The sequence below is a fragment of the Cyprinodon tularosa genome, unplaced genomic scaffold (assembly GCF_016077235.1).
Source record: "Cyprinodon tularosa strain WSP-4 unplaced genomic scaffold, ASM1607723v1 ctg338, whole genome shotgun sequence".
Taxonomy (NCBI): Eukaryota; Metazoa; Chordata; class Actinopteri; order Cyprinodontiformes; family Cyprinodontidae; genus Cyprinodon; species Cyprinodon tularosa.
The window spans coordinates 1,478,007-1,500,267 of NW_024039050.1; the positions used below are offsets into that span (position 1 = coordinate 1,478,007).

A 22,261-nucleotide genomic window follows, 5' to 3' on the forward strand; every position below is an offset into this window, starting at 1 on the left:
CTTCTAAAAACCTGGCATAGCCTGAACTTTTGTATTAGGGATGGAACGGTTTATGAAAACCGTCCGAACCGTTCGGTTCGACTATCTCGGTTCGGTTCGCGTGTGTTGCGTTCGGTTCATGCGCTGCTCCTTTTTCTCATAGGCGAAGCGTTTACACTCCAGAGCAGAAGGTGGCGGTACTGCGACCAAAGCCAACCACCAGTAGTAAACAAGAAGAAGAAGCGAAGCAGCGTAGCCGGGCGAGTGGGAAAGAACAGGAGTTGGAAGACGCGCCAGCAGCACTTTATAGGTCTGCTGTATGGGACCACTTTGCATTTAGAGTGACCTACGATGATGGCAGAAAGAAAGCTGTAGATAAAAGTGCAACAGTGTGCAAGCATTGTGCAACACGTTTTGTTTATGCTAACAGCAACATGACCAACATGTCAGGCTAACCCCACATACTCCGTCAGCGCTCCGCCCCGCTGCGCTCCAGACCGCCTGCACAAAGCAAAGCCTACAGCCTCCACTGTGGCTCCCGTCCGCTCTGAGTTCCTTGGAGATGGTAGAGGGCATGCGCCAGATGATTAAATTCAAAGCAGCAAAACATGCGGAAATTATCCAGGGTTTCCGCGGATCATTAAAAATAATTACAATTCATGAATTTTTGGGGATTCTTTCATTAATTTAATAAATTTTTATGGGATTTCGGTGTAACAATCAACATATACCGAACCGAAAACCGTGACCACCAAACCGTGAACTGAAACGTGGATTTTGTTAACCGTTCCACCCCTATTTTGTATTTGTTCAATTTTGGACATATGCATAGAGTATTCGTAACGAGTCCAGAACTTATGTCCAACGACAGCCTAACTTATGCATAACGCACGGCAGCATAGATGTCTTTGACATAGCTGCTGTTTACCGCCCGCCCAAAAAAAAAGAATAAAGAAAAAGAAAGAAGATTTGCAATCGCAGCAGATTTATCGTCATGTCTGCTTGGAAGTGTGTTGGTGGTGGGCGTGAACGCAGGGAGGATCCATCACCCTCACCTTCTGGCTCACCCTATGATGAACTGACGGTTTCCTCCTGTGAACCCCCTTTATACCAAAACGCTGCCAATACGCCATTATACAGTAGCTGGAAGTTAGAAACACGTTCAGTGCTCGTCTGGAACACGTCAGATATGTTGATATGCGTTGGAGAGAAGTTCTGGATAAGTTACGCTTAAGTTATGCACAAGTTACAAAGAGGTTTAGGATGAGCTAGACGCCACGACTTATGAGTTACTTACATTTAACGTAACCATCAGATAACTTAGCTGTTACTTATGTCCCACGTATGGCATACACTGGCCTACGTCAAGACTTGCCGTATGTTGACGTGTGTCAGCGTAATCAGAACTTATCCAACTTTTGCCAGATTTTTCATACGTCAGGCAGACGCTGGTCTGAATCGTCAAGGTGTGACTGAGGCCAGAGGTTGGTTAAGGTTAGAAATGAGTTTTGAATCCAGACGGCTGCAAAGGAGAAGAATGTGAGCAGTATTGTGGGTTTATGGTGCAGCAGTAACGGGGTTCCTCGTGCCTCTAAAGCTGCGTCTCGCTGCTCAGCCTCTCAGGTTGGATGCTGATGCTCTGATCTGTGTCTCTGCAGCAAATTCCGGCTCCCTGCAGGGCCCCAACACACCGCAGTCCAGCAGCAGCTCTCTCACTGAAGCTCCTGTAGACCTGAAGCCCCCGACCCGCTCCTCCACCCCCCATAACCAGATGGGTCCCCAGTCTGGAAACAGGTAGGGGAGGGGCGTACGGCCTCTGTTGTTTCTTCTCTGTTGCTTTTTTTTTTTTTTTTGAAAAATCTTCATTTAATATTTGTTTATCTGACTGTGTTCATTATTATTCCCCCACTAAATAAAAAAAGTCAGAATTTATCATTATCTAGAGATTATTATTAACCAGAGGAGATATGCAGCTCCAGATGAGCCAAGCGTGTGATGTCATCAGTGCGCTTCTGTTCCAATTGACCCAGATTTGTACTGTTTGCTCCTGTTCTCCCAGAGTCCAGACTTTCCTGTGTTCTTCTCAAGAACATACTTGGTGAGGACACGAGTCCGTACTCGCGGTGTTGAGAATTGAGAAACGGCCTAAGACTGTATCTAAGATGGCTGTCAAAAACAACACTGCTCTGAATGCCTTTAAAGTATTTATTTTCTTTGTGAATCAGTCTTATGGTCGTCCTCACATGTCCGTCTGCTCCATGTCCCTCAGGACCATGGGAGGCGTCAGCGTCCAGGACCCGTTCTCTGAAGTCAACGATCCAGCCTTTCACAATAAACGAGGCCTGGGGCCCGGTGGTGGCCCCTACCAGCAGGGAGGGGGTCCAACAGAACCTCCAATGCGGATGCCCTATGATGCCATCAAAGACCCGTATGGAGGCTCTAGGAAGGGTGAGGAGTGAAGCTCTTTCTCTGCCCACAGAGATTTGCTGCATTTTTCCACCTAAATCAGCAACACTTTTGCTCCAGAGCCTCCAGTTTAACACGTGTGCTCTGCTGCCCTCCGGTGGCCACATCTACACATTGTTCTGTTCACTTACATCGACATTGCATCACCACTGACTCTCCAACAGGATCATCATTGCTCAGTTTTTTCCTCCCAGGCAGAAAAACAGTTTCAGCTCAGATGTTAAACTGGATCCACAGACGGATTTTATTCCTCTTTCTTCTTCTTCAGGTCCAATTCCTGGCGAGGCCTTCGGTCAGAATCAGATGTCCAGTGGTGCAATGCAGGACATGTACCTCCGTGGACCATCCTCTGCCCCCTTAACAGGGATGGGGCCTAGACCGCAGTTCCCCTACGGCCCCGGCTACGATCGGAGGTAGGACCCTTCTAGAGTCTTCCTCTTCTAGGATGTCAGCCTGGTGCCAACCTAAAGCTTCTGTGTAACGATGTCCTGCAGACTGGACCATGTGATGGCATCAGAGGGAGGAATACTGCCCCCTGCAGGTCAGAACAGCATGGGCCCATCTTCAAATGAAGCTAGCATGTATCCCCCCAACAGATACGCCCCCGAGAGGTAAGAGGAGGCTGCAGGATGTCAACAATCTACAGCTGATTCAGTTCATATCTTTAACATTGAGCTGTTCCTCATGTCTATGAGGAGCAGGGGCGGATTTAGGAAATTTGGGGCCCTAGGCAAAGACGGGCAGGGGGCCCTCTAAACTGAGAAGACAACACATAAAACAGACCCATACTACAGATACAGAAATGTTAATAGAAGACTGATCCAATATGGTGGACACTGAAGACAGGTATGGGGCATTGCAGGCTAACAAAGAAGCCAAACGACCCCCAAGGCCAAAGGGGGGGACCCGTTTTAATTTGCATTTTTTTTCTAGGCCAAAAACAAGGTTTTGTTAGGCTACTCTATAAAGCCTCAAACTCATCACTATTTCCAGAGGTGTCAAATAACGAAGTACAATTACTTCGTTACTGTACTTAAGTACACTTTTTAGGTATCTATACTTTGTACTTTCTATTTCTTACATTTTTTAAAACAAACGTTACTCGTTACTTTTGGCTTCGGTTTAATGTTTCTAAATCTTTATTTCCCGTCATGTGCTCCATCCACATCTAGTCAAAACTAGTGGAATTGGCCTGAATCATAGAACGCAAACACTCATTGGTTAGCTAAAGGAAATCACCAGAAGCAAGCAGGTGTTCTTCAAACTGCTAACGTGAATTGTCTATGCCATGCTACAATGTGGGATTCAGAAAAAGATGTTGAAATGTCTGAAAGGTCGGACACAGGCGAGAGCGTATCGGGAGACGGAGACCATCAAGACCTCCCTCATCCTTGGCCCTATCTCTAAGAATTTTTCTAAATAGTCCAAAAATTGAGCTTTTAAATCATATAGCGGCTTCTGGCTGTTTTTTTTAAAGGTTACTTTATACTTTTATACTTTAAGTCGTTTTTGGAGCGCATACTTTTTCACTTTTACTTGAGTAAAGAGGTCAAGTTGATACTTCAACTTTTACCAGAGTGTTTTTAAACTGCAGGATCTATACTTCTACTTTTGACACGACTGACTATTTCTGACATTTTGAACTGAAAAAGCTTCCTGGATGGGAAGCGAAACGTCTTCAAACTTGGAAACAAAGTCCAGTGGATTGTTTTTTTTAACCTCTCTGGATGAATAATCCAAGGCGTTGATAAAGTTTGGTTTCTCTCTTCAGGCACGAAGGCTTCGGTCAGCAGTATCACGGTGTGGCCTACAGTTCCCATCAGCCCCTCTACCCTCAGCAGCAGGTGAGTTCTGCTGCAGGTTGAACCAGGCTGCTCACATGATGCGGTCGTTTCTGAACGGAGAGACTCCATCTTGTTCTGTTTAGGTTATCTGAAGGTTAAACTGGTTAAAAAGTCCGGTTGGTTCCTGCTCAGTTTGGCACATCAGAGCCGTTCACCCTGGAAACCTGATCCCAGATCAGACTTGGGGCCCCTGTTTGGGCCCCGGTCTCTAACAGGTTCTGGTTTCTCCCTCTGCAGGGCTACAAGCGCCCCATGGAGGGGATGTTCCCCGCCGCTAAGCGTCATGAGGGCGAGGCCTTCGGCGTGCAGCAGTACGGCTCTCAGCAGCCGGACCCCTATGGCCCCTTTGGATCAGGAGCCGGGGGCTACTCTGCCCCCGAACGTCGGCCCGTCCCCGGCCAGTACCAGTACCCTTACAGCCGAGACAGGCAAGGCCCCCCGCAGCATGGAATGATGGGTTCGGGCCCCACAGCGGGGCCTGGGGGCCCTGGAGAAGGGCCACAGCCCAACCTTTGGCCCCAGAGGACAGACCTGGGTTACACATACAGCCGGCAGGGCCAGGGGCCCCCCTTCACCAGCATGAACAGAGGGGACGACCAGGAGGGCAGGGCCCCCCAGGACGGCCAGTGGCCCCCCGGTCCCCTCACCCAGCGCCAGCCTACCTTCCCCCCCCACTCCTCCTCTTCCTCCATGCCCCCCCTCCCCTCCCGGCAGCCCCCCTCGTCCTTCCAGGCCACGCCCACCATCCCTAACCACGTGGCTCGGTCTCAGAGCCCCTCGTCTTTCCCCCGGCCCCCAGTGGGCTCCCTGTCCCCCAACAGCGGCCCCTACATGTCCTCCGCTAAGAAACCAGGGTTTCCTGGGGCCCCGGCCGGGCCCCCGGCCTCTCAGGGCCTCCCCCTGGTCTACAGAGAGGTCAGCTTCCCCCCCGGGTCGGTGGAGGCCACACCCCCCAAAGTGAAACCACGGAGACGGCTCACAGCCAAGGACACAGGTAGGACCGCCACACACAGAGACACGGGGACACGAGGAGACGGAGGGACGCTCACTCTGTTATCTGATTGGTCAGGAACCCCGGAGGCGTGGCGAGTGATGATGTCACTGAAGTCGGGCCTGTTGGCAGAGAGCACCTGGGCGCTGGACACCATCAACATCCTGCTGTACGACGACAGCACCGTGGGCTCCTTCAACCTGACGCAGGTAACGCCGCCGCCCCCAACCCGCCGCCGCCGCCATGTTCTGTCCATCAGAACCAGACCTGTTTTTCTCCTCCTGCAGCTGCCAGGATTCCTGGAGCTCGTCGTGGAGTTTTATCGCCGCTGCCTCATCCAGATGTTCGGGATCCTCCAGGAGTACGAGGTGGGGCCCCATGCAGGGCCCCCCACCGACGACATGGAGACATCTGAGGACGAGGACGTCAAACCCGTCCCCCAGCGGGAGGTCACGGAGCAGACGGAGTCCCGCCCTCCTCAGAGCAGCAAGTATGACAAGCGGCCGATCAAGGTGGAGGAGACGGGGGAGAGCTGGGAGGAGGCGGAGCAGCGCTGGAACGCGGCGGCTCGACCCGACGGCTTCAGCAGCGGCCTGCTGCACTGGAAGGCCGGAGGCGGAGACTCCACGGCTCACATCCAGACGCACTTTGAACCTCGAACCGACGACTCCACCCCCACAGAGCTGGAGAGGGAGGATGGAGGGGGCCCCCCAGAGGAGGAACAGCCCCAGAAAGAAGGAGGTAAAGATTAGAACAGCTTTCCTTCATGATCTGGAGAAATGAAAACAAAACAAAAAAACAGAAACCGATTCTATTAGGGATGGAACGGTTTATGAAAACCGTCTGAACCGTTCGGTTCGCGTGTGTTGCGTTCGGTTCATGCGCTGCTCCTTTTTCTCATAGGCGAAGCGTTTACACTCCAGAGCAGAAGGTGGCGGTACTGCGACCAAAGCCAACCACCAGTAGTAAACAACAAGAAGAATCAGCAAAGCAGCGTAGCAGAAAAAAATCAGTTGTTGTGGAGAATTGTGTGGGTATGGCGAGTGGGAAAGAACAGGAGTTGGAAGACGCGCCAGCAGCACTTTATATGTCTGCTGTATGGGACCACTTTGCATTTAGAGTGACCTACGATGACGGCGGAAAGAAAGTTGTGGATAAAAACTGTGTGCAAGCATTCAGGCTAACAATCAACATATCCCAAACCGAGCCGAAAACCATGACCATGAAACCGTGAACCAAACCGAATCGTGGATTTTGTGAACTGTTCCACCACTAGATTCTATTCTCAGTATATAAACATCTAAAGTTTCCAGGGTTCCTTTCCTGCGTGGATCAGTCTGGGATTGTTTCTCTTAATTTCAGGTCCAGATAAATGTGAAAAATTAAATAATCATGCAGAATTTATCATCTTTCCCTCACCTCTGTCTGAAGCCCTCTGCTCTGTTTCCTTCCTCCTTCGTGTCCATCCTTTATTCATTCTGCCCTTTTTGTTTATGGTTTCTCATTTCTGAAGAACATAAGTACGGACTCGTGTCCTCGCCAAGTATGTTCTGGAGAAGAACGAGGAAAGTCCGGACTCGGGGAGAACGGAGCACGCAGCATAAATATGGATCAATTGAAACAGTAGCGTACTGATGACATCACACTGCAAAAATGATCTCAAAATTAGTAAAAATTTCTTAAATTAAGGGTATTTACCCTTAATTTGAGCAGATAAATAAGATGATTTGCCAATAGAATGAGTATTTTCACTCTTAAAATAAGGTATCTAGATAAAATGCACTTGAAATAAGACAATGCAATTATGTTTTCTTATTTTAAGTGTAAATTGTCTTGTTCCATTTGCAAAGAGTCTCACTTAAATTCTTAATTTAAGAAAAAATGACTTATTTAGATTTAATTTTTTTGCAGTGACACATGCAGCTTGTCTAGAGCTGCATTTCACTTCCTGTTATTCTCTAGATGATGATAAATTCTGACTTTTACTATTTAGTGGGGGAATAATAATTTTAGTATGAAACAATTAATCATGATTAATTGATTATTGAAATAATTGTCAACTAATTTAGTAATTTATTACTCATTAACTTAGAGTATAGTGACTGAAAAATATGCCTTTAGCTGACAGAGCGACCCACTGAGAGCAGGAATTATACCAAGATTGTAGAAAATATTTTAACATTTTGCATTTCAGATAAAAAGCTTTTCATCCGTCAATAAACTCAATCCAAAAATCCTCAAATAGAAATGTTTGAGTTTCACCTGGTTTCATTTCATTTCATAAAAACTCTTCTTTAAGGAACCTTTTGCTATCCGATTATTAATCCATTAGTTAAAAAAAACAAACGGATTAATCGATTTGCAAAACAATCATTAGCTGCAACCCAAAATAATTTACACAGTCAGATAAACACAAGTTAAAATTTTTGCCAAATAAAACAATCAAACCTCCATCAGAGCCAGCGGCGCTTCACAAACACTATGCAGAGAGAGGACTGCTGCCGCAGGCTAACGTCTGATGGAGGTTTTTTTTGTTTTATTTGGTAAAATATTAATTCGATTTGTGTTTATTATTATTCCCCCATGAAATGAAAAAAGTCAGAATTTATTATCTACAGACTATTAATAACAGGAGGTGAAATGCAGCTTCAGACTAGCTTAAATGTGGTGATGTCATCGGTATGCTTCTGTTCCGATTGACCCAGATTTATTCTGCGTGCTCCCGTTCTCCATGATACTTTCCTGTGTTCAGGGTCCTTAAAAAGTCTTAAAAGGCATTGAATTCTTCAAAATAAAATTAAGGCCTTAATTGGTATTAAAATGTCTTAAATCAGTCTTTCGTAGGTCTTAATTTTTAAAACATCATAAATAGGATTATTTTTATTACGATTTATTTTTGTAATCTAAATAAAACATTAAAATTGACCTTCTTTTTTTTTATTTAAAAAAAATAACTGCTCTCCATTATTGGTTCCGTCCCGATAGCGGAACCAATAAAAGCGTTGTTGCTGCCGGGACATTTGGGAGATGCTCCATTAACTTTTTGCCTGGAAAACATGATCAAGTGTAAATGTAACCAAAATTGTCTCCAGCCAAGAGTTTCCTCCATGGCTAAAACCAGGGAACATACATGAGGCTCAGTGGATTTAGTGCAAGAAGTGATTCAAGCTCAGAACGATGGGAATTAAGGCAGTGGAGTCGCACATGCGAAGCGCGAAACACAAAGCGTCAAAATGGAGTTACGGAGAAACAGCCGGTATTTCTCAGTTTAGTTCCACCCTTGTCTCTGCAACGCCTCCACTTATCACCAAATCAAAAATAAACCTTTGGGTTAAGTTGTCGCAAGCAGGTTTTTCTTGTGTTTCTTGTGAATTTGGTCTTAAATTTTTATTTCAAGTGGCATTAAAAAGTCTTAAAAAGTCTTGAATTTAACTTGCCTTACGCTGTAGGAACCCTGTGTGTTCTTGTCAAGAACGTACTTGGGCGAGATCGAATCAGGACTCGCCTTCTTGTGAATTGAGAAACGGCCATTGAAACAATCGTTAACTGATTCTGTAATCAAATAGTTTCCCACAGTGTTGAAACACGGACTTTAAAACAGACATTTGCTAAATAAATAACTTCCCTACAGCAGTAATATTGTCAAAACTCTTTTTTTTTCATCTGAAATTCATTAAAATTCTCATGGTTATTTTTTTATTTACCAAATGTTAATTTACTAAAATTAACAGATTAATAAAACAATAGGTGCAGCCCTACTGCTACGCTGCATCTTATCACTGACTGTTTTAACAAATTTCTAACAAACCTACATTTTTAATCTGCTCAGTTTGGCAACTTTAAGTCAAAAATCTCTACAGATATTTTCTTATTTAGCGGTTTATGGTGATGTCTGTGTAAAAGGTGTCGTCCTTTTCAGTGCCGCATTGTTACAGTTTTTTTTTTTTTTTAAACAACTGTTTTGTTTTTAATTTAACCCTCTTGGTCTCTGCAGGCTCACCCTCCGAGGTCAAAGGTCAGGGCTCAGCGCCGGCTGAGCCTCAGAGTCCCATCAACCTCCTGGAGGACGAGCCGCGCCGCTGGTACGAGGCGCCGCTGTCCACGGCGGAATCCTGGCAGGACTCTCTGGCCAAACGCTGCGTCTGCGTCTCCAACATCGTCCGTAACCTCTCCTTCGTCCCCGGCAACGACGCCGTGCTGTCGCGCCACCCGGGCCTGGTGCTGATCCTGGGCCGGCTGGTGCTGCTGCACCACCGTCACCCCCGGAGGAAAAGGGCGCCCCCTACGTACCAGCGGGAGGAGGAGCAGGGTCTGGCCTGCAGCCGGGACGAGTGGTGGTGGGACTGCCTGGCGGCGCTGAGGGAGAACACGCTGGTGACGTTAGCTAACATGTCGGGCCAGCTGGACCTGTCCCAGTACCCGGAGGACATCATCCTGCCCATCCTGGACGGGCTGCTGCACTGGATGGTGTGTCCGTCCGCCGAGGCTCAGGACCCGTTCTCCTCGGCGGGTGGCGCCCCGTCGCTCTCGCCTCAGAGGCTCGTCCTGGAATGTCTTTGCAAGCTGAGCATCAAGGACTGCAACGTGGACCTGCTGCTGGCCACGCCCCCCTTCAGCCGCCAGCAGAAACTCTTCTCCACGCTGGTGCGACTGGTCGGTGAGAGGAGGAGTCAGGTGTGCCGGGAGATGGCGGTGGCGGTGCTGTCCTACCTGGCTCAGGGCGACGCCACGGCGGCGCGGGCCGTCGCCCTGCAGAAGGGCAGCGTGGAAACCCTGATCGGCTTCCTGGAGGACAGCCTGGCCGTGGCTCAGTACCAGCAGAACCCGCACAGCCTGGCGCACGCCGCCGCACCGTCAGAGCCGCCCAGCATCAACATGATGTGCCGCGCCGCAAAGGCGCTCCTGGCCGTGGCGAGCGTGGAGGAGAACCAGGCGGAGTTTGTTTTGTACGAGAGTCGGCTCCTGGACATCTCGCTGTCATCGGCGCTCAACCCGTCGGTGGCGGCCATCATGTGCGAAGTACTGTTCAAACTCAGCCGCTCGTGACGCACAGAACGCCACGGAGCGCGCTGAGAAGCACAGGAGGCGGCGCCCGCTGTCTGACGGACCGCCACACCTTCTATTTTTATTTAAAGAGCAGAAGTTTTTACGTACAAATGGAAATATATAGAATATATCTAAAGCTCCCGGCTCCATCCACAGATGTTTATTTCAGGTTTTTAAATAATTTTAATACCAGAAAATATTTAATAATTTTTAATTTTTTAAATTGTTTTTATTTTTGTTTGTTTTGTTTGAACCAAAGTGAGCCGGGCCCTCTGGTTCCGGCTCTTTTTTTTTTTTTTAAAGTGTGTTCGGTCCGTTGTTTGCTCTGTGGGGGCGGGGTTTGTTAGATGTGGGGGGCGGGGTCAGAGGCTGTAAATAAACATCATTTTTTTAACGTTCTGACGGAGGAAACGCTGATGTTCAGTCGTGTTCTTTGTTCTGGTGCAATAAGGTTTTGTTTTTTCGGGGCCGTTTTTAATGTGAATTTTTAATCTTCTGCAATTCGACCACCGGTGTTTGACCTTCGCTCCACCGCCGCCGTCCCAGAAGGGGGCGGGGCTTCATCCCATTCTGTTCCTAAGGACTTTTTAATTCTGATCAACCTTTTAAGTCCGACATCCTCCTGTAAATAAACGATGTACATTTGAGCTCCGGCTGATGGCGCCGGTTGCAGCGCCTGATGATGATGACTGTGGTGCGTTTGATTCGACGGACTGCGTGTACAGACTGTAGGGGGTCACTTCGTAAAACGGTTGTAAACAAATGTAAAGAGAGAAAAAAAGACATTGTTTCTTCAGTATGAGATCTTTATATGTTCCACCACGTTAAAGAATAAATGTACATGAACTCTGGTTGAGCACTGTGACACAGACCAGCATCTTTTCTTTAAGCTCCTCCCACTGCAGGTCCACCGTCTGGAACTGGATGGCAGAGTGTTAAATATGTCAGCTACAATATGCTCAGTGATACGGAAGAGGATTAGGGCCATTGAAAAAAAATAAATAAAGTTAGCTGATTTTTTTATTTTATTTCAGTATAGTATGGGAAAAAAGTCAGAATTCTGAGATTAAAGGAATAGTACACCCAAAACATGATTAGCCTTCATTTTCTACTCACCCCCATGCTGAACAACACTCTGGAGTACTTTTTTGATATCTCAAATGCATCTGGAGATCTGGGAGGCTTCTTGCTGTCTGCTGACATTCAAATAATGGAGGTCTATGGCGCCCGAGGCAGAAAGGTCCATAAAAGTCCACAAAAAACGTGTCAATATTCCTCCATACTGCTCGTCCAATGTATTCCAAGTGTCCTGAGTGGGTAGCATCCAGAATTTACTTGAAACAAAGTCATTTAGAATGTTTTTAGAGCATAAACAGTAGTGTATAGGATTTCCTAAAAGCGCGCGCCTGCGAGTTCACGAGTCTACGGAAACCGCGGCAGACCAAACCAGATGAAAGTGCGCATTCAGCGTCTGCTCTTGATAATGCAAGCGTAGAAGAAGAAATGTGCTGTTTACCTGTGCAAAGAAAGAAACAACGAAAGAAAAATGTCTGAGGACTTCAGTGTTGAGGAAGAGCATGAGTTCTTTGCCGAGCTGAATGCATTCCATCTGTAGGGACACTACTAAGATCCATCATAACCGATCCGATTAGAAATTATCAAACTGGAGGTGCAGAGAAGGATGCAGATGGTCTGGATCTGTACAGAGGAGAGTTTATGCTGAACAAAGTTTGACTGATTCTATTTTTGAAATTCCAGAGCAGGGTTCCTGATTTGTGTTTTATTTCCGCCTCTTTTTGCTCTCAAACTGAAACCTTTCCAAGTCGCTTTGACTTTAACATTATTGGCTTTTGTTAGGAAGCTCTGTCCACCACTGAAACCTTCTGCTGAGGGGCAGCAGAAGGAAAGACTGACTTAGAGGAGAACATGAGAGGGAAACCAGCTCTTTCTGCTCTTAGATTCTCTACAAGAAAAAAATCCTCCCAAAACAAACCTTGGATTCATTTTTATTCAAAGTTTAACAACATTTAAATATTCGTATTTACATTTATTGAAGGTTCTGGTTCCAGCACCAGGTTCTGTTTACAGATCTCCTCAGAAGCAGAAGGATACTTGGATAAACCCAGAATCAGCCTCCACCAGCCCAGACCCGATGGACCCGACCAGAACTGCGAACAAACTCCTGCGGATCAGTTTGGTTTGATGGTCTCTGGTTGATCCCGATCGCCGGACCTGAACACCGAGTCCCAGTCCAGTGGTTCCGATCCGGCTGCAGCCTCCGGGCTCCTGGGGATGGCCGGGAACAACGACTGCATCTTCTGCCTGAACTCTGGCAGCTGGAAGAGAAGCAGAGGATCAGCGGGTCGGACCCGGCCTAAACTTTAAATCAAGCAGGAAAAGTTTCTGCAAAGTTCCAAAGATTCTGGTTATTTTTCTGATCATTAAATGAATCTAGGAAATAAAATAAAAAAAATAACGTACGCTGTGAACGCCGAGAGCTTTCCACACCGTGACGCTGAGCAGACCCACTCCACACCAGGCGAACAGGGAGCCCCAACCCAGGGCTCTGAGGGCCAGTGAGGCCCCGGATTCGGGGGCCGCTGCCGTCGCTGCGACGCCCTGCGGAGGAAACAGGTGGGTCATATTCCATAGAAGTTCAGACGTTTTCCTAAAACAGAAGGAGCCCACGGACGGTAACCATGGCGATCCTGTGGGTTAGAAACCAGACTGAGGGGATGTTGGTCTGAGGATGCCTTTCAAGATGGTGCCTGGAACGCTCCCATTTTACAGGAAACTAAATGACTAAATATGGTCAGAAGCTGGATGTATTTTCTGTTAAGGGAACATTTAATATAATTAATCTATTAATGTGAAATAATTAAACATCAGATCATCATCCTCTTCTAAAACTAGTCCCTCACTCTCAGGTTCTCGTGTCTTTCTCTGATTCTCTGACCTCTCCGGTCCTTTAAGGCCTGAACACATAGATTAATTATGATAATTGAACTTTATTGATCTCACATTAGAGACTTTGACCTCTGCATTTAACCCCTCCCCTTGGGGAGCAGTGAGGGGTTAAGGGTCTTGCTCAGAGACCCAGAGTGACAGTCTGTGGGAGTGGGTTTCGAACTCACAACCTCAGGATTCCAAGCTCTATAGCCTAACCACTAGGCCGCCACTCTTCTCTCATGATTAACCCTTTAAAGCCCGATCCAAGAATAAAACAAAACAGAAAATTACTTTTTTTTTGGTTTGAATTCCATATTTGCCTTTTTAACAAAATATGTAAAAAGAAAAAACAGAAATACATTTTTGATATTAATAATTTATTACTATGCGATACGTCAAGATTATTTTTTGTGTAGTCTTCTACTGGCTGTTATCAGGTATATCTGATTGTGTTCAATAGGATTTGGAGCAAAGTTTTTACCATTAAATTATGCAAAAGGTGTCAGACGCAAAACATCTCAGAAACCGTATGTATCAAATACGATACATTTGGCATTACAGGGTTAATTACGACTTTTTAATCTCCTATTCGATTATTTTTCCATATTCCACCGACTGTGTATAGAGCAGACCTGCGCAGATTAGTTTTTACTTCTGTTTGCTACACAAAACAAATTCTCTCTATTGACTGGAACAGATTATGAAAAGTTATGAAAGAATTTTTTTAAAACAACCGTGCTTCTATAAAGCAAAGCCAAACTTAACGAGTCTGTTCAGCATCTAGAACCAGAACAGATAATGTTCATTTATTAAAAACATGAGATCTACGTCTAAAGAAAAGAAAAACGCAGCAATTATTTAATTTACCATTAGGCAATACTAGGCAGTTGCCTAGGGGCCCAAGTTCCTGGGGGCCCCATAAAACTCTGTTTGCTGCACATGTTCAGAAAGGTCCAAACAGACAGCAGCAAACCATTTGAAAACAAACCATGCAAAGAGCAGTGTTGCCAACTTAGCGCTTTAGTCGCTATATTTAGCCACTTTTCAGACCCCTCTAGCACTTTGATTTCTAAAAAGCTCCTAGCGCCAAATCTAGAGACTTTTTTCTGCTACTGGAGACTTTGGAGACAACATCTAAAAGCAGCGAACTCTGCTCTCCAGAGCGAGTAGATTGGTAACCCCGCCTCCTGCTCTCCTCTATCTTGTCTGCTGTCATGATTCATGCAGCTATTATTTCATCCAAATGAAAAATGGAGAACAGATAAGCAGATCATGGCTTGTCTACAGTGAAAAGAAGGACTGGGTTATTTACTTTGGCCTTTTTGGAAACACAGGAAGGAGCAATCAGCTAAGTGAGCTTAGTGCTTGGAAAAAATCTTTCATTCCTTTAGAGACAGCATGAAAAGTCAGCTGAGTACAAAACATGGAGAGGAAAACAAGAAGAAAAGGGACAAGAAGAGAGGGACACAACCTAGAACAGATAATGGATGTCTATTCTATTAACATTTCTATATCTGTAGAATGGGGCTGTTCTATGTGTTGTCTTCTCAATTCATTGGGGCCCCCTGCCTGTTTTTGCCTAGGGCCCCCTCTGCTTTACAGTTTACATCCGACTGAAATTGTTTTTTCTTATTTTATGACTAAATCTAATTCAGGTTGATCATAATGATTTAACTCTGGAATAAAGAAAACATCCAGGTCACTGCTTTTAGTCTGAAACTTAATTTAGTTATTTCATTTTGGCGCTGCAACTAACGATTATTTTGTAAATCGATTAATCTGTCTGATTTTTTCGATTAATCAATTAAAAATCGGACAACCAAAGATTCTTTAAATAAGACTTTTTACTAAATCAAACCTGTTTAAACTAAAAGTTTTTCCACTTGAGGAATTCTGCAGAGAGCAAACTGACAGACGAGAATGATTTTTTTTTTCATCTCAAATGCAAAATATTTATACAATTTTTTTGAATATTGGTAAAATTCCTGCTCTAAGCGAGTCGCTCTGTCAGCTAAAGGCGTGTTTTTGAGTTTCTATACTCCAGTTAATAATTATTAGTTGACGATTATTTAATCACCATTAATTGTTTCAATGCATTTATTGTTTCTCACTTATAAAAGTTTGCTTGGCTGTCATACATTATATCACCACATCTATATATGCACGAATTATTACAATTTCATACACTTTACCTTTTGTAGAAGTTAAAGTTGTTAAAATATTCTACATTTTTATAAACTTTTCCTTTTGCACATAAAGGCTGAGAACCTTCAGCAGCTCTGGTTGGAAATCTGCTCTAAAAACGGTTTTCTATTTAACCCCCCCTCCCCACCCACCCTTCAAATCTAATCTCCAGTCAGCGAGCCGCTGCAGACGACAAAGGGCGCTCTGTGACGGAAATAGACGCGCCAAACAGCCGGCGGATTGTTCGTCTCGGACACAAACCGCTCCGACACGCCGCGGTCTTCTCGGAACTGCTGTCAGGCGGGGGCCGCAGACGTCAGCTTCTCACAAACGCATCTTTCACTTTTTAAAACTTCATTACCGGGAAAAATCCGAGTGACGCTGCTGCAGCTTCACACTGAACATGAGGCGATTGAACCTTTAAATTCCCTCCATATCCTCCCTCATCAGACCAGCTGCTTCCTGTGGAGCTCAGTTTGTGACGGAAGCAGCTGCGTGGTTCATCCTCCACCTGCCTGAGTTTACCTTACTGAACCAGTCTGGGCTCCTCTTCTTAGCCAGCGCCAACGTGGAGCCGAACCCCACCACCATCCCCGCCGACGCCACCGTGGTCAGAAACGCTGCACCTGCAAACAGGAAGTCAGGTGAGCTGTGATGTCACAGCAAAAATCAGATGGGAAACCAGGAGGATCTTGTTCCAGACCGGGTTCTAGAAGTGGTTTCATCTTTTTGTTGGAAAATATCTGATCTAAAAAAAAGCTACTTCATGTGAACCTTAATGTCAGGTTTAACACAGCAGGTACATCTCCTCCCCACTCTGCCAGTCTTCAGCTTTCTCCTCGCTATTTATTAAAGCCAGAGGGGGCGTCCCTAGTTACACAAGCTGAGGTTGCGCTAAACGAATAGGAAACAAGAAATACAATTCAATTTGCAGCTTCAGTGAACAGGTCAGTTTTGCATTTAAATGTCTTGCGGTCAAATGATCCGAGAAGCTCCTGGTTTCGTTAAGCTTGAGCAAAACTTCCTGAGAGTTGACCTATACTGCTTGTGCAACACCTCTCTGGAACAGTAATGTCACACATTATACATCATAAGAACAAACATTAAGTATCTTATACATATTTATTCCAACACGTAATTAATTGAACTTTGTAGATCTCACATTGGAGTAATGAACTCTGCATGTAACCCATCCTCTTGGGGAGCAGAGGGAGGCCATTGTGGAGCGTCCAGGGTGGTCTGCGTGTGTCGCAGTGAATAATGTGCCCCCTCCGCAGACACTCTGCTGCACCTCTCCCAAATTGTAGGTGACCGCAGACAGGAGGCCTCAGATTGGTCAAATCTACATCCGCTCTACTCTATGCGTATTTCCTGTTTGGTTCCTTACCGGCTTGTTTTGTTTGTCTGACCGCCATTGTGGAAAACGACTGAAGTTGGACCCGCCAGAAGAGCGAGGTGCGCGAGAACGCTGGGACCCTTCTTCCACCTGGAGCCCCGCTCTTTTTCGCCCTCATGTCCCTCCGCTGTCGGACAAACTTGCCCCCACTTCCTCATCGCCTCTACCGTATCTAGGCCCACAGCTAGTTCCTGAATGTCCCTCTGGCGTTGTGGCGTGGAATAACATAATGGAGACCACGCTTCAATATTGGGCATAAATCAAAAATATCTGCGACACGCTCACTGCAGGAGGATCCCCAGCCCAGGGTCTTACTCAGGGACCCAGAGTGGCAGTCTGTGGGAGCCTGACTCAGACTCAGAACCTCAGGATTCCAAAAACAATACCGTGGATGTCTGGGGGACAGTGATTGGCCTACATGTTATGAATGCTGGAGTACCATAAAGAAAAAATGAACAGTTTAGTTTGCGCCTTCAAGTCGTTGCCCATAGGAAGACGTTACTTGGATATAACCTAATGGAATATCTTCAGAACAGCTCCAAATGACACAAAACTCATATGGGTGAGTAGAACATGATGGAATAACGTAAAATGAAGGGCCCAATGTAAAGAAAAGGTGTTCCCCTTTAAGGGGCTGCTCAGTGGAGCAGTGGGAAGCACTGCTGCCTTGCAGCGAGAAGGGTCCAGGGTCTTTCTGCATGGAGTTTGCATGTTCTCCCTGAGCCTCCTTGAGCATGCATGGGTTCTCTCTGGGTACTCCTGCTTCCTCTCACAGTCCAAAAACACTGTTAGGTTAATTGGCTTCTTTTAATTCTCCTTATTTGTGAGTGTGTGGATGGTTGTATGTCCTGTTTGTCTCTGTGTTGCAACTGGAGGCACCAACATCCCGTGTGACCCCAGAAGGGATAAACATGAAGGAAAACCCATTTATTTAAATAAGCTTTTGTTGCTGTTCTCCTTTCTCTGAGCTTCTCGCTCTGACTTTGGGCTGAAACTCCTGGGAAGAAGTCAGAGGTGTTTTCCCGTGGAAATATTAATAAAGTAATTAACTTTATATATTTTAGAAATAAACCCCTAAGAAGGTTGATTTTGGAGCAGTAATCGCTTCTCTGAAGTTGTTTGTGTTTTTGAGCCTGGTATTGTAGGGGTCGATTTGATCAGAGCAGAACTACTGGAGGTAATCCGTTAAAGCCCTCCAAACACAGGTGAGGGGATCCTGACCCCTGCACATACAGGCAGGTGAAGCGGACCTTAAATCGGCTGATTTCTGACTGTAGTTCGGCGGCAGCGGCTCGACTTTGCGTTAACCTCCCGTCAAACAGCAGCTCTTCCTTTCCGCTCACCCTTTAACGCCTGCAGCTTGTCCTCTTCGTCCCTAACGCCGTCTTTTCTCACACCGGAGTCTCCATCAGCATCTGCGGCCGTCATGCTGTTTCGGTCCGTCCCCATAAAGCCCCCGGTCGCAAACACTGAAACGGAACAAAATCCTATTTTCTCAGAGACTAAAAAAATAAATCCGAAACATGTGGCGAACTCAATAAAATAGCACCATCGGTTTGATTTTCACTACATTTTCATTTTAATCGCTCTAGATGTTTTATTCAGAAGAGACAGAAACAAAATCCCGAACCATAGATCGTCTATTATCCTTCGAGGGAAACAGATTGAACCTCACACTGAAAGCGAGATGACTTACTACAATACATTTAGTTCCTAAATGGAAACATGCACAGAATAGGAGGCTGCTGTTATGATTATTTCGGTCATGTGAAAAAGCAGCCCATCCAAAGGCCTGAAATAGTACATCGATTCCTCACAGACTATTTAAATTAGTTCTGACCTTTAAAATATAAACAAAGTTGGAATCATAAGACCTGTAGGTTCTGGAGTATGGAGGACCAACTCTGCCATATTTAAAAATAAATACAGAAATAAATAAATGATGAATAAATATATAAGCATACAATTAATTGCCAACAAAAATACAATAAACAAATAAATGTAAGTAGAAATTAAATTATAAAGCGAGACATAAATGTATATAACTTTTAATTAGCTTCTTTATTTATTTGCCTTTGTAATATTTACTTTATTTATTTTTTTGTCCTTTATTTTTTTTTATATATTTCTGCCTTCCCTTTTTACATTTCTGCCTGTCCTTTTTACATTTCTGCCTGCCCTTTTTACATTTCTGCCTGCCCTTTTTACATTTCTGCCTTCCCTTTTTACATTTCTGCCTGCCCTTTTTACATTTCTGCCTGCCCTTTTTACATTTCTGCCTGCCCTTTTTACATTTCTGCCTTCCCTTTTTACATTTCTGCCTGCCCTTTTTACATTTCTGCCTTCCCTTTTTACATTTCTGCCTGCCCTTTTTACATTTCTGCCTTCCCTTTTTACATTTCTGCCTGCCCTTTTTACATTTCTGCCTGCCCTTTTTACATTTCTGCCTGTCCTTTCTACATTTCTGTCTGCCCTTTTTACATTTCTGCCTTCCCTTTTTACATTTCTGCCTGCCCTTTTTACATTTCTGCCTTCCCTTTTTACATTTCTGCCTGCCCTTCTTACATTTCTGCCTGCCCTTTTGACATTTCTGCCTGCCCTTTTTACATTTCTGCCTTCCCTTTTTACATTTCTGCCTGCCCTTTTTACATTTCTGCCTTCCCTTTTTACATTTCTGCCTGCCCTTTTTACATTTCTGCCTTCCCTTTTTACATTTCTGCCTGCCCTTTTTACATTTCTGCCTGTCCTTTTTACATTTCTGCCTGCCCTTTTTACATTTCTGCCTGCCCTTTTTACATTTCTGTCTGCCCTTTTTACATTTCTGCCTGCCCTTTTTACATTTCTGCCGGCCCTTTTTACATTTCTGCCTGCCCTTTTTACATTTCTGCCTGCCCTTTTTACATTTCTGCCTGTCCTTTTTACATTTCTGTATGCATTTCTGTGTCATTATGCAAATGAGGAGGGGGTGTGTCCTAGAGAGTCAACTTCTGCCCAGGCAGCCCGGCAGCCAGGTCTAACGGCAGCCCGTCTGCAGCGGCCCTCTCTCGGCATAGCCGTGTGTGAAGCGTGTTGGTTAGCATTTTACTACATTGGTCGAATCTACAGGAGGAAAGTCTGATGTCGAGTCTGAAGTCATTAGAACGCGAGTAGGGACTTTGCCAAACTTTGCCAAATACAACAAAAAATCGCCATCATAGCCAGCGGTCCTTCACACACGGCTATGCCGAGAGAGGGCCGCTGCAGACGGGCTGCTGTTAGACTTGGCTGCCGTGAGGTTCGGAGCTCCGCTGGTTGCCGTTGTCCTCTCAAGTTCGGAACATTTTCTTTTAAATTACGCTTTGAATCTGTGAATGGGCCATATGGTGATGCTTAAAAGTATAATTTTCTCGCCTCAAATAATCTTAAAACTTACTTTTATTGAACAACAGCAACAGAAAAGAGAACTTAGATTACACTTAGTACTCTGAGCTCTGTGAGTTAAGAAGATGGACCGCCAACCAATGAATAGAAGTTGACTCTCTAGGACACGCCCTCTCCTCATTTGCATAATGAGACAGAAATGCATACAGAAATGTAAAAAGGGCAGATAGACAGGGGCGTGCACACATAGACACTAGGTGGTGCTAAAGCACTAGGAAGTTTGCCCTTTATCAACGAAAATGCCCTTTTGAAACTCGTTTTTTTTTTTTTTATTATTATTAATATTATTAAGATTTTACTGAGGTCAGTTTTGAAATGATCTTTTGAAAACCTGAGGCATTAAAAACGACTGAAACAATGCCCCGAAATGAGCCACCTCCTTACGCACACCCGACCAGCCTCTCTCTCTTCCTTTGTCACGTGAACTCGCGCGGTCGCCTGCAGTGCATGCCAGATGTGCAGCATCTTGGCAGTTCAGTAAGCGTCTTCAGATAGCAGGAACGCTCGCTGACAGGCTGCTTCTCCCGTGCCCCATTAGCCAGGTAATATACAGATCAAGCAAAATAATTTTATTGTACATTAAAATGTCTCATTCAGCAGCACCAAACAAGCATTTTTGCCGACTGGCCACCTGATAAACTAGTTAGGCTAGATAAAGTTTTACACTGTAGCCCAAGTCAATGACAGATAACGTGAGGACGACCACATAGGCTACAAATAATTTCGGTAGAGTTTGCAATTGCAAATATATGTGTTAAGACAAACGTTTTCTGTTGTATAGGTTTTGTTAGGAAACATAAATTAACACATTTTGCTCTCTTTATTGTCTTAATTGTATATTGATTTAGTAATTGCAGCACAATGCCAAGAAAGGAGGGTTAATCATATTGAAAAATCTTAAAAGCTGTTCACATTTTATTTTTAAGTGGTTTGTACAAAATCAGCAGGTATTAAAATAGCTATTATTTTGTAGGCTACCATAAGTCATATCCACGTGACAAGACTTCCAGTCATGTTGTCCTAATAGCCCTTTATTTAAATGAATGTGGCATATTTGTTAAAGCAATTGTTATTATTATTATTATTATTATCATTATTATTATTATTGTCATGATGGTTATTATTATTATATTGTAGCCAGTCACAGCAGGGAAGCTCTATACCATCAACATCTACCAGGACAGGAGATGAGGAAGAGTTCAGGGAAGACACAGAGACAGAAAAAGACCAGGATGAGGGAGAGCAGATGGGTGAGGGAGAGCAGATGGGTGAGGGAAAACAGGGAGATGAGCCAGATGAAAGAAGAAGAAAGATGAGCAAGCGTACTAGTTTAAAGTACGCTTGCTCATCTTTCTTACGCTTTAGTCTGTTCTGTTAGTGGTGTGACTTTATTCCATTGAAAACTCACGTTTAGAGAATGTTACAAATATAAGTCAAAATTCATTCAACATGCATGTGTATTTTTTTTTATAATTAAGTGTTCCACGTGTGCAAATAAGTGCCCCCCCCTCCTGAGCACCTGCCCCCCAAAATGTCTGTGCACGCCTCTGCAGACAGAAATAAACAGCGGCGAAGAAATAACCAAGGTAAAAAAAATACAAAGGAAGAATAAAACAGACAAAAATATCATAACATGCACATAAATAAATACTTAAAAATATAAGTAATTAAAAAGTAAAGTTGAAGATTATAAAGGACAAAAAATAAATAAGGTAAATATTACAAAGGCAAATAAATAAAGAAGGTAATTAAAAGAGTTATATACAATTATGTCTCACTGTATAATTTAATTTCTACTTACATTTATTTTTTTATTGTATTTTTGTTGGGAATTAATTGTATGCTTATATATTTATTGAGCATTTATTTATTTCTGTGTTTATTTTTAAATATGGCAAGGTTGGTCCTCCATACTGGAGGGCTCACACCATAAATCCAGTTCTGTTCAGTTATGTGGTTGGTTTGCTGTAATGACATTATATTTTT

The 22,261-nt window shown here is 44.6% G+C and overlaps 2 protein-coding genes across 3 annotated transcripts in view; one reads left to right on the forward strand and one right to left on the reverse strand.

Annotated features, from left to right (window-relative positions):
• arid1b (AT rich interactive domain 1B (SWI1-like)) overlaps positions 1-11,183 on the forward strand; it is a 40,240-nt gene extending 29,057 nt beyond the window's left edge. For both annotated transcript variants that reach the window (XM_038294269.1, XM_038294268.1), the window contains exons 14-22: positions 1,638-1,773; positions 2,249-2,427; positions 2,714-2,858; positions 2,940-3,056; positions 4,217-4,289; positions 4,527-5,283; positions 5,359-5,489; positions 5,568-6,021; positions 9,275-11,183. In XM_038294269.1, coding sequence (XP_038150197.1) covers positions 1,638-1,773; positions 2,249-2,427; positions 2,714-2,858; positions 2,940-3,056; positions 4,217-4,289; positions 4,527-5,283; positions 5,359-5,489; positions 5,568-6,021; positions 9,275-10,326 — 3,044 coding nt within the window. In that variant the 3' untranslated portion in view covers positions 10,327-11,183. The remainder of the gene's footprint in view (positions 1-1,637; positions 1,774-2,248; positions 2,428-2,713; positions 2,859-2,939; positions 3,057-4,216; positions 4,290-4,526; positions 5,284-5,358; positions 5,490-5,567; positions 6,022-9,274) is intronic.
• A 1,132-nt stretch (positions 11,184-12,315) lies between these two features.
• tmem242 (transmembrane protein 242) lies at positions 12,316-18,345 on the reverse strand. Its single transcript, XM_038294302.1, has 4 exons — positions 18,199-18,345; positions 15,985-16,085; positions 12,808-12,945; positions 12,316-12,662 (listed from the first exon to the last, which is right to left on the reverse strand). The coding sequence occupies exons 1-4, from the start codon at positions 18,302-18,304 to the stop codon at positions 12,516-12,518; spliced, it is 492 nt and encodes a 163-aa protein (XP_038150230.1). The 5' UTR covers positions 18,305-18,345; the 3' UTR covers positions 12,316-12,515.
• Between the last annotated feature and the right edge of the window lie 3,916 nt (positions 18,346-22,261).

Coding starts and splice junctions, on each gene's coding strand:
- tmem242 (XM_038294302.1), bottom strand. CDS start 18,304: ATGGGGACGGACCGAAACAGCATGACGGCCGCAGATGCTGATGGAGAC. Junction 12,946..15,984: donor GCCCAGACTGGTTCAGTAAG/GTAAACTCAGGC, acceptor TTTCCTCCGCAG/GGCGTCGCAGCGACGGCAGC. Junction 12,663..12,807: donor AAGCTCTCGGCGTTCACAGC/GTACGTTATTTT, acceptor CTTCTCTTCCAG/CTGCCAGAGTTCAGGCAGAA.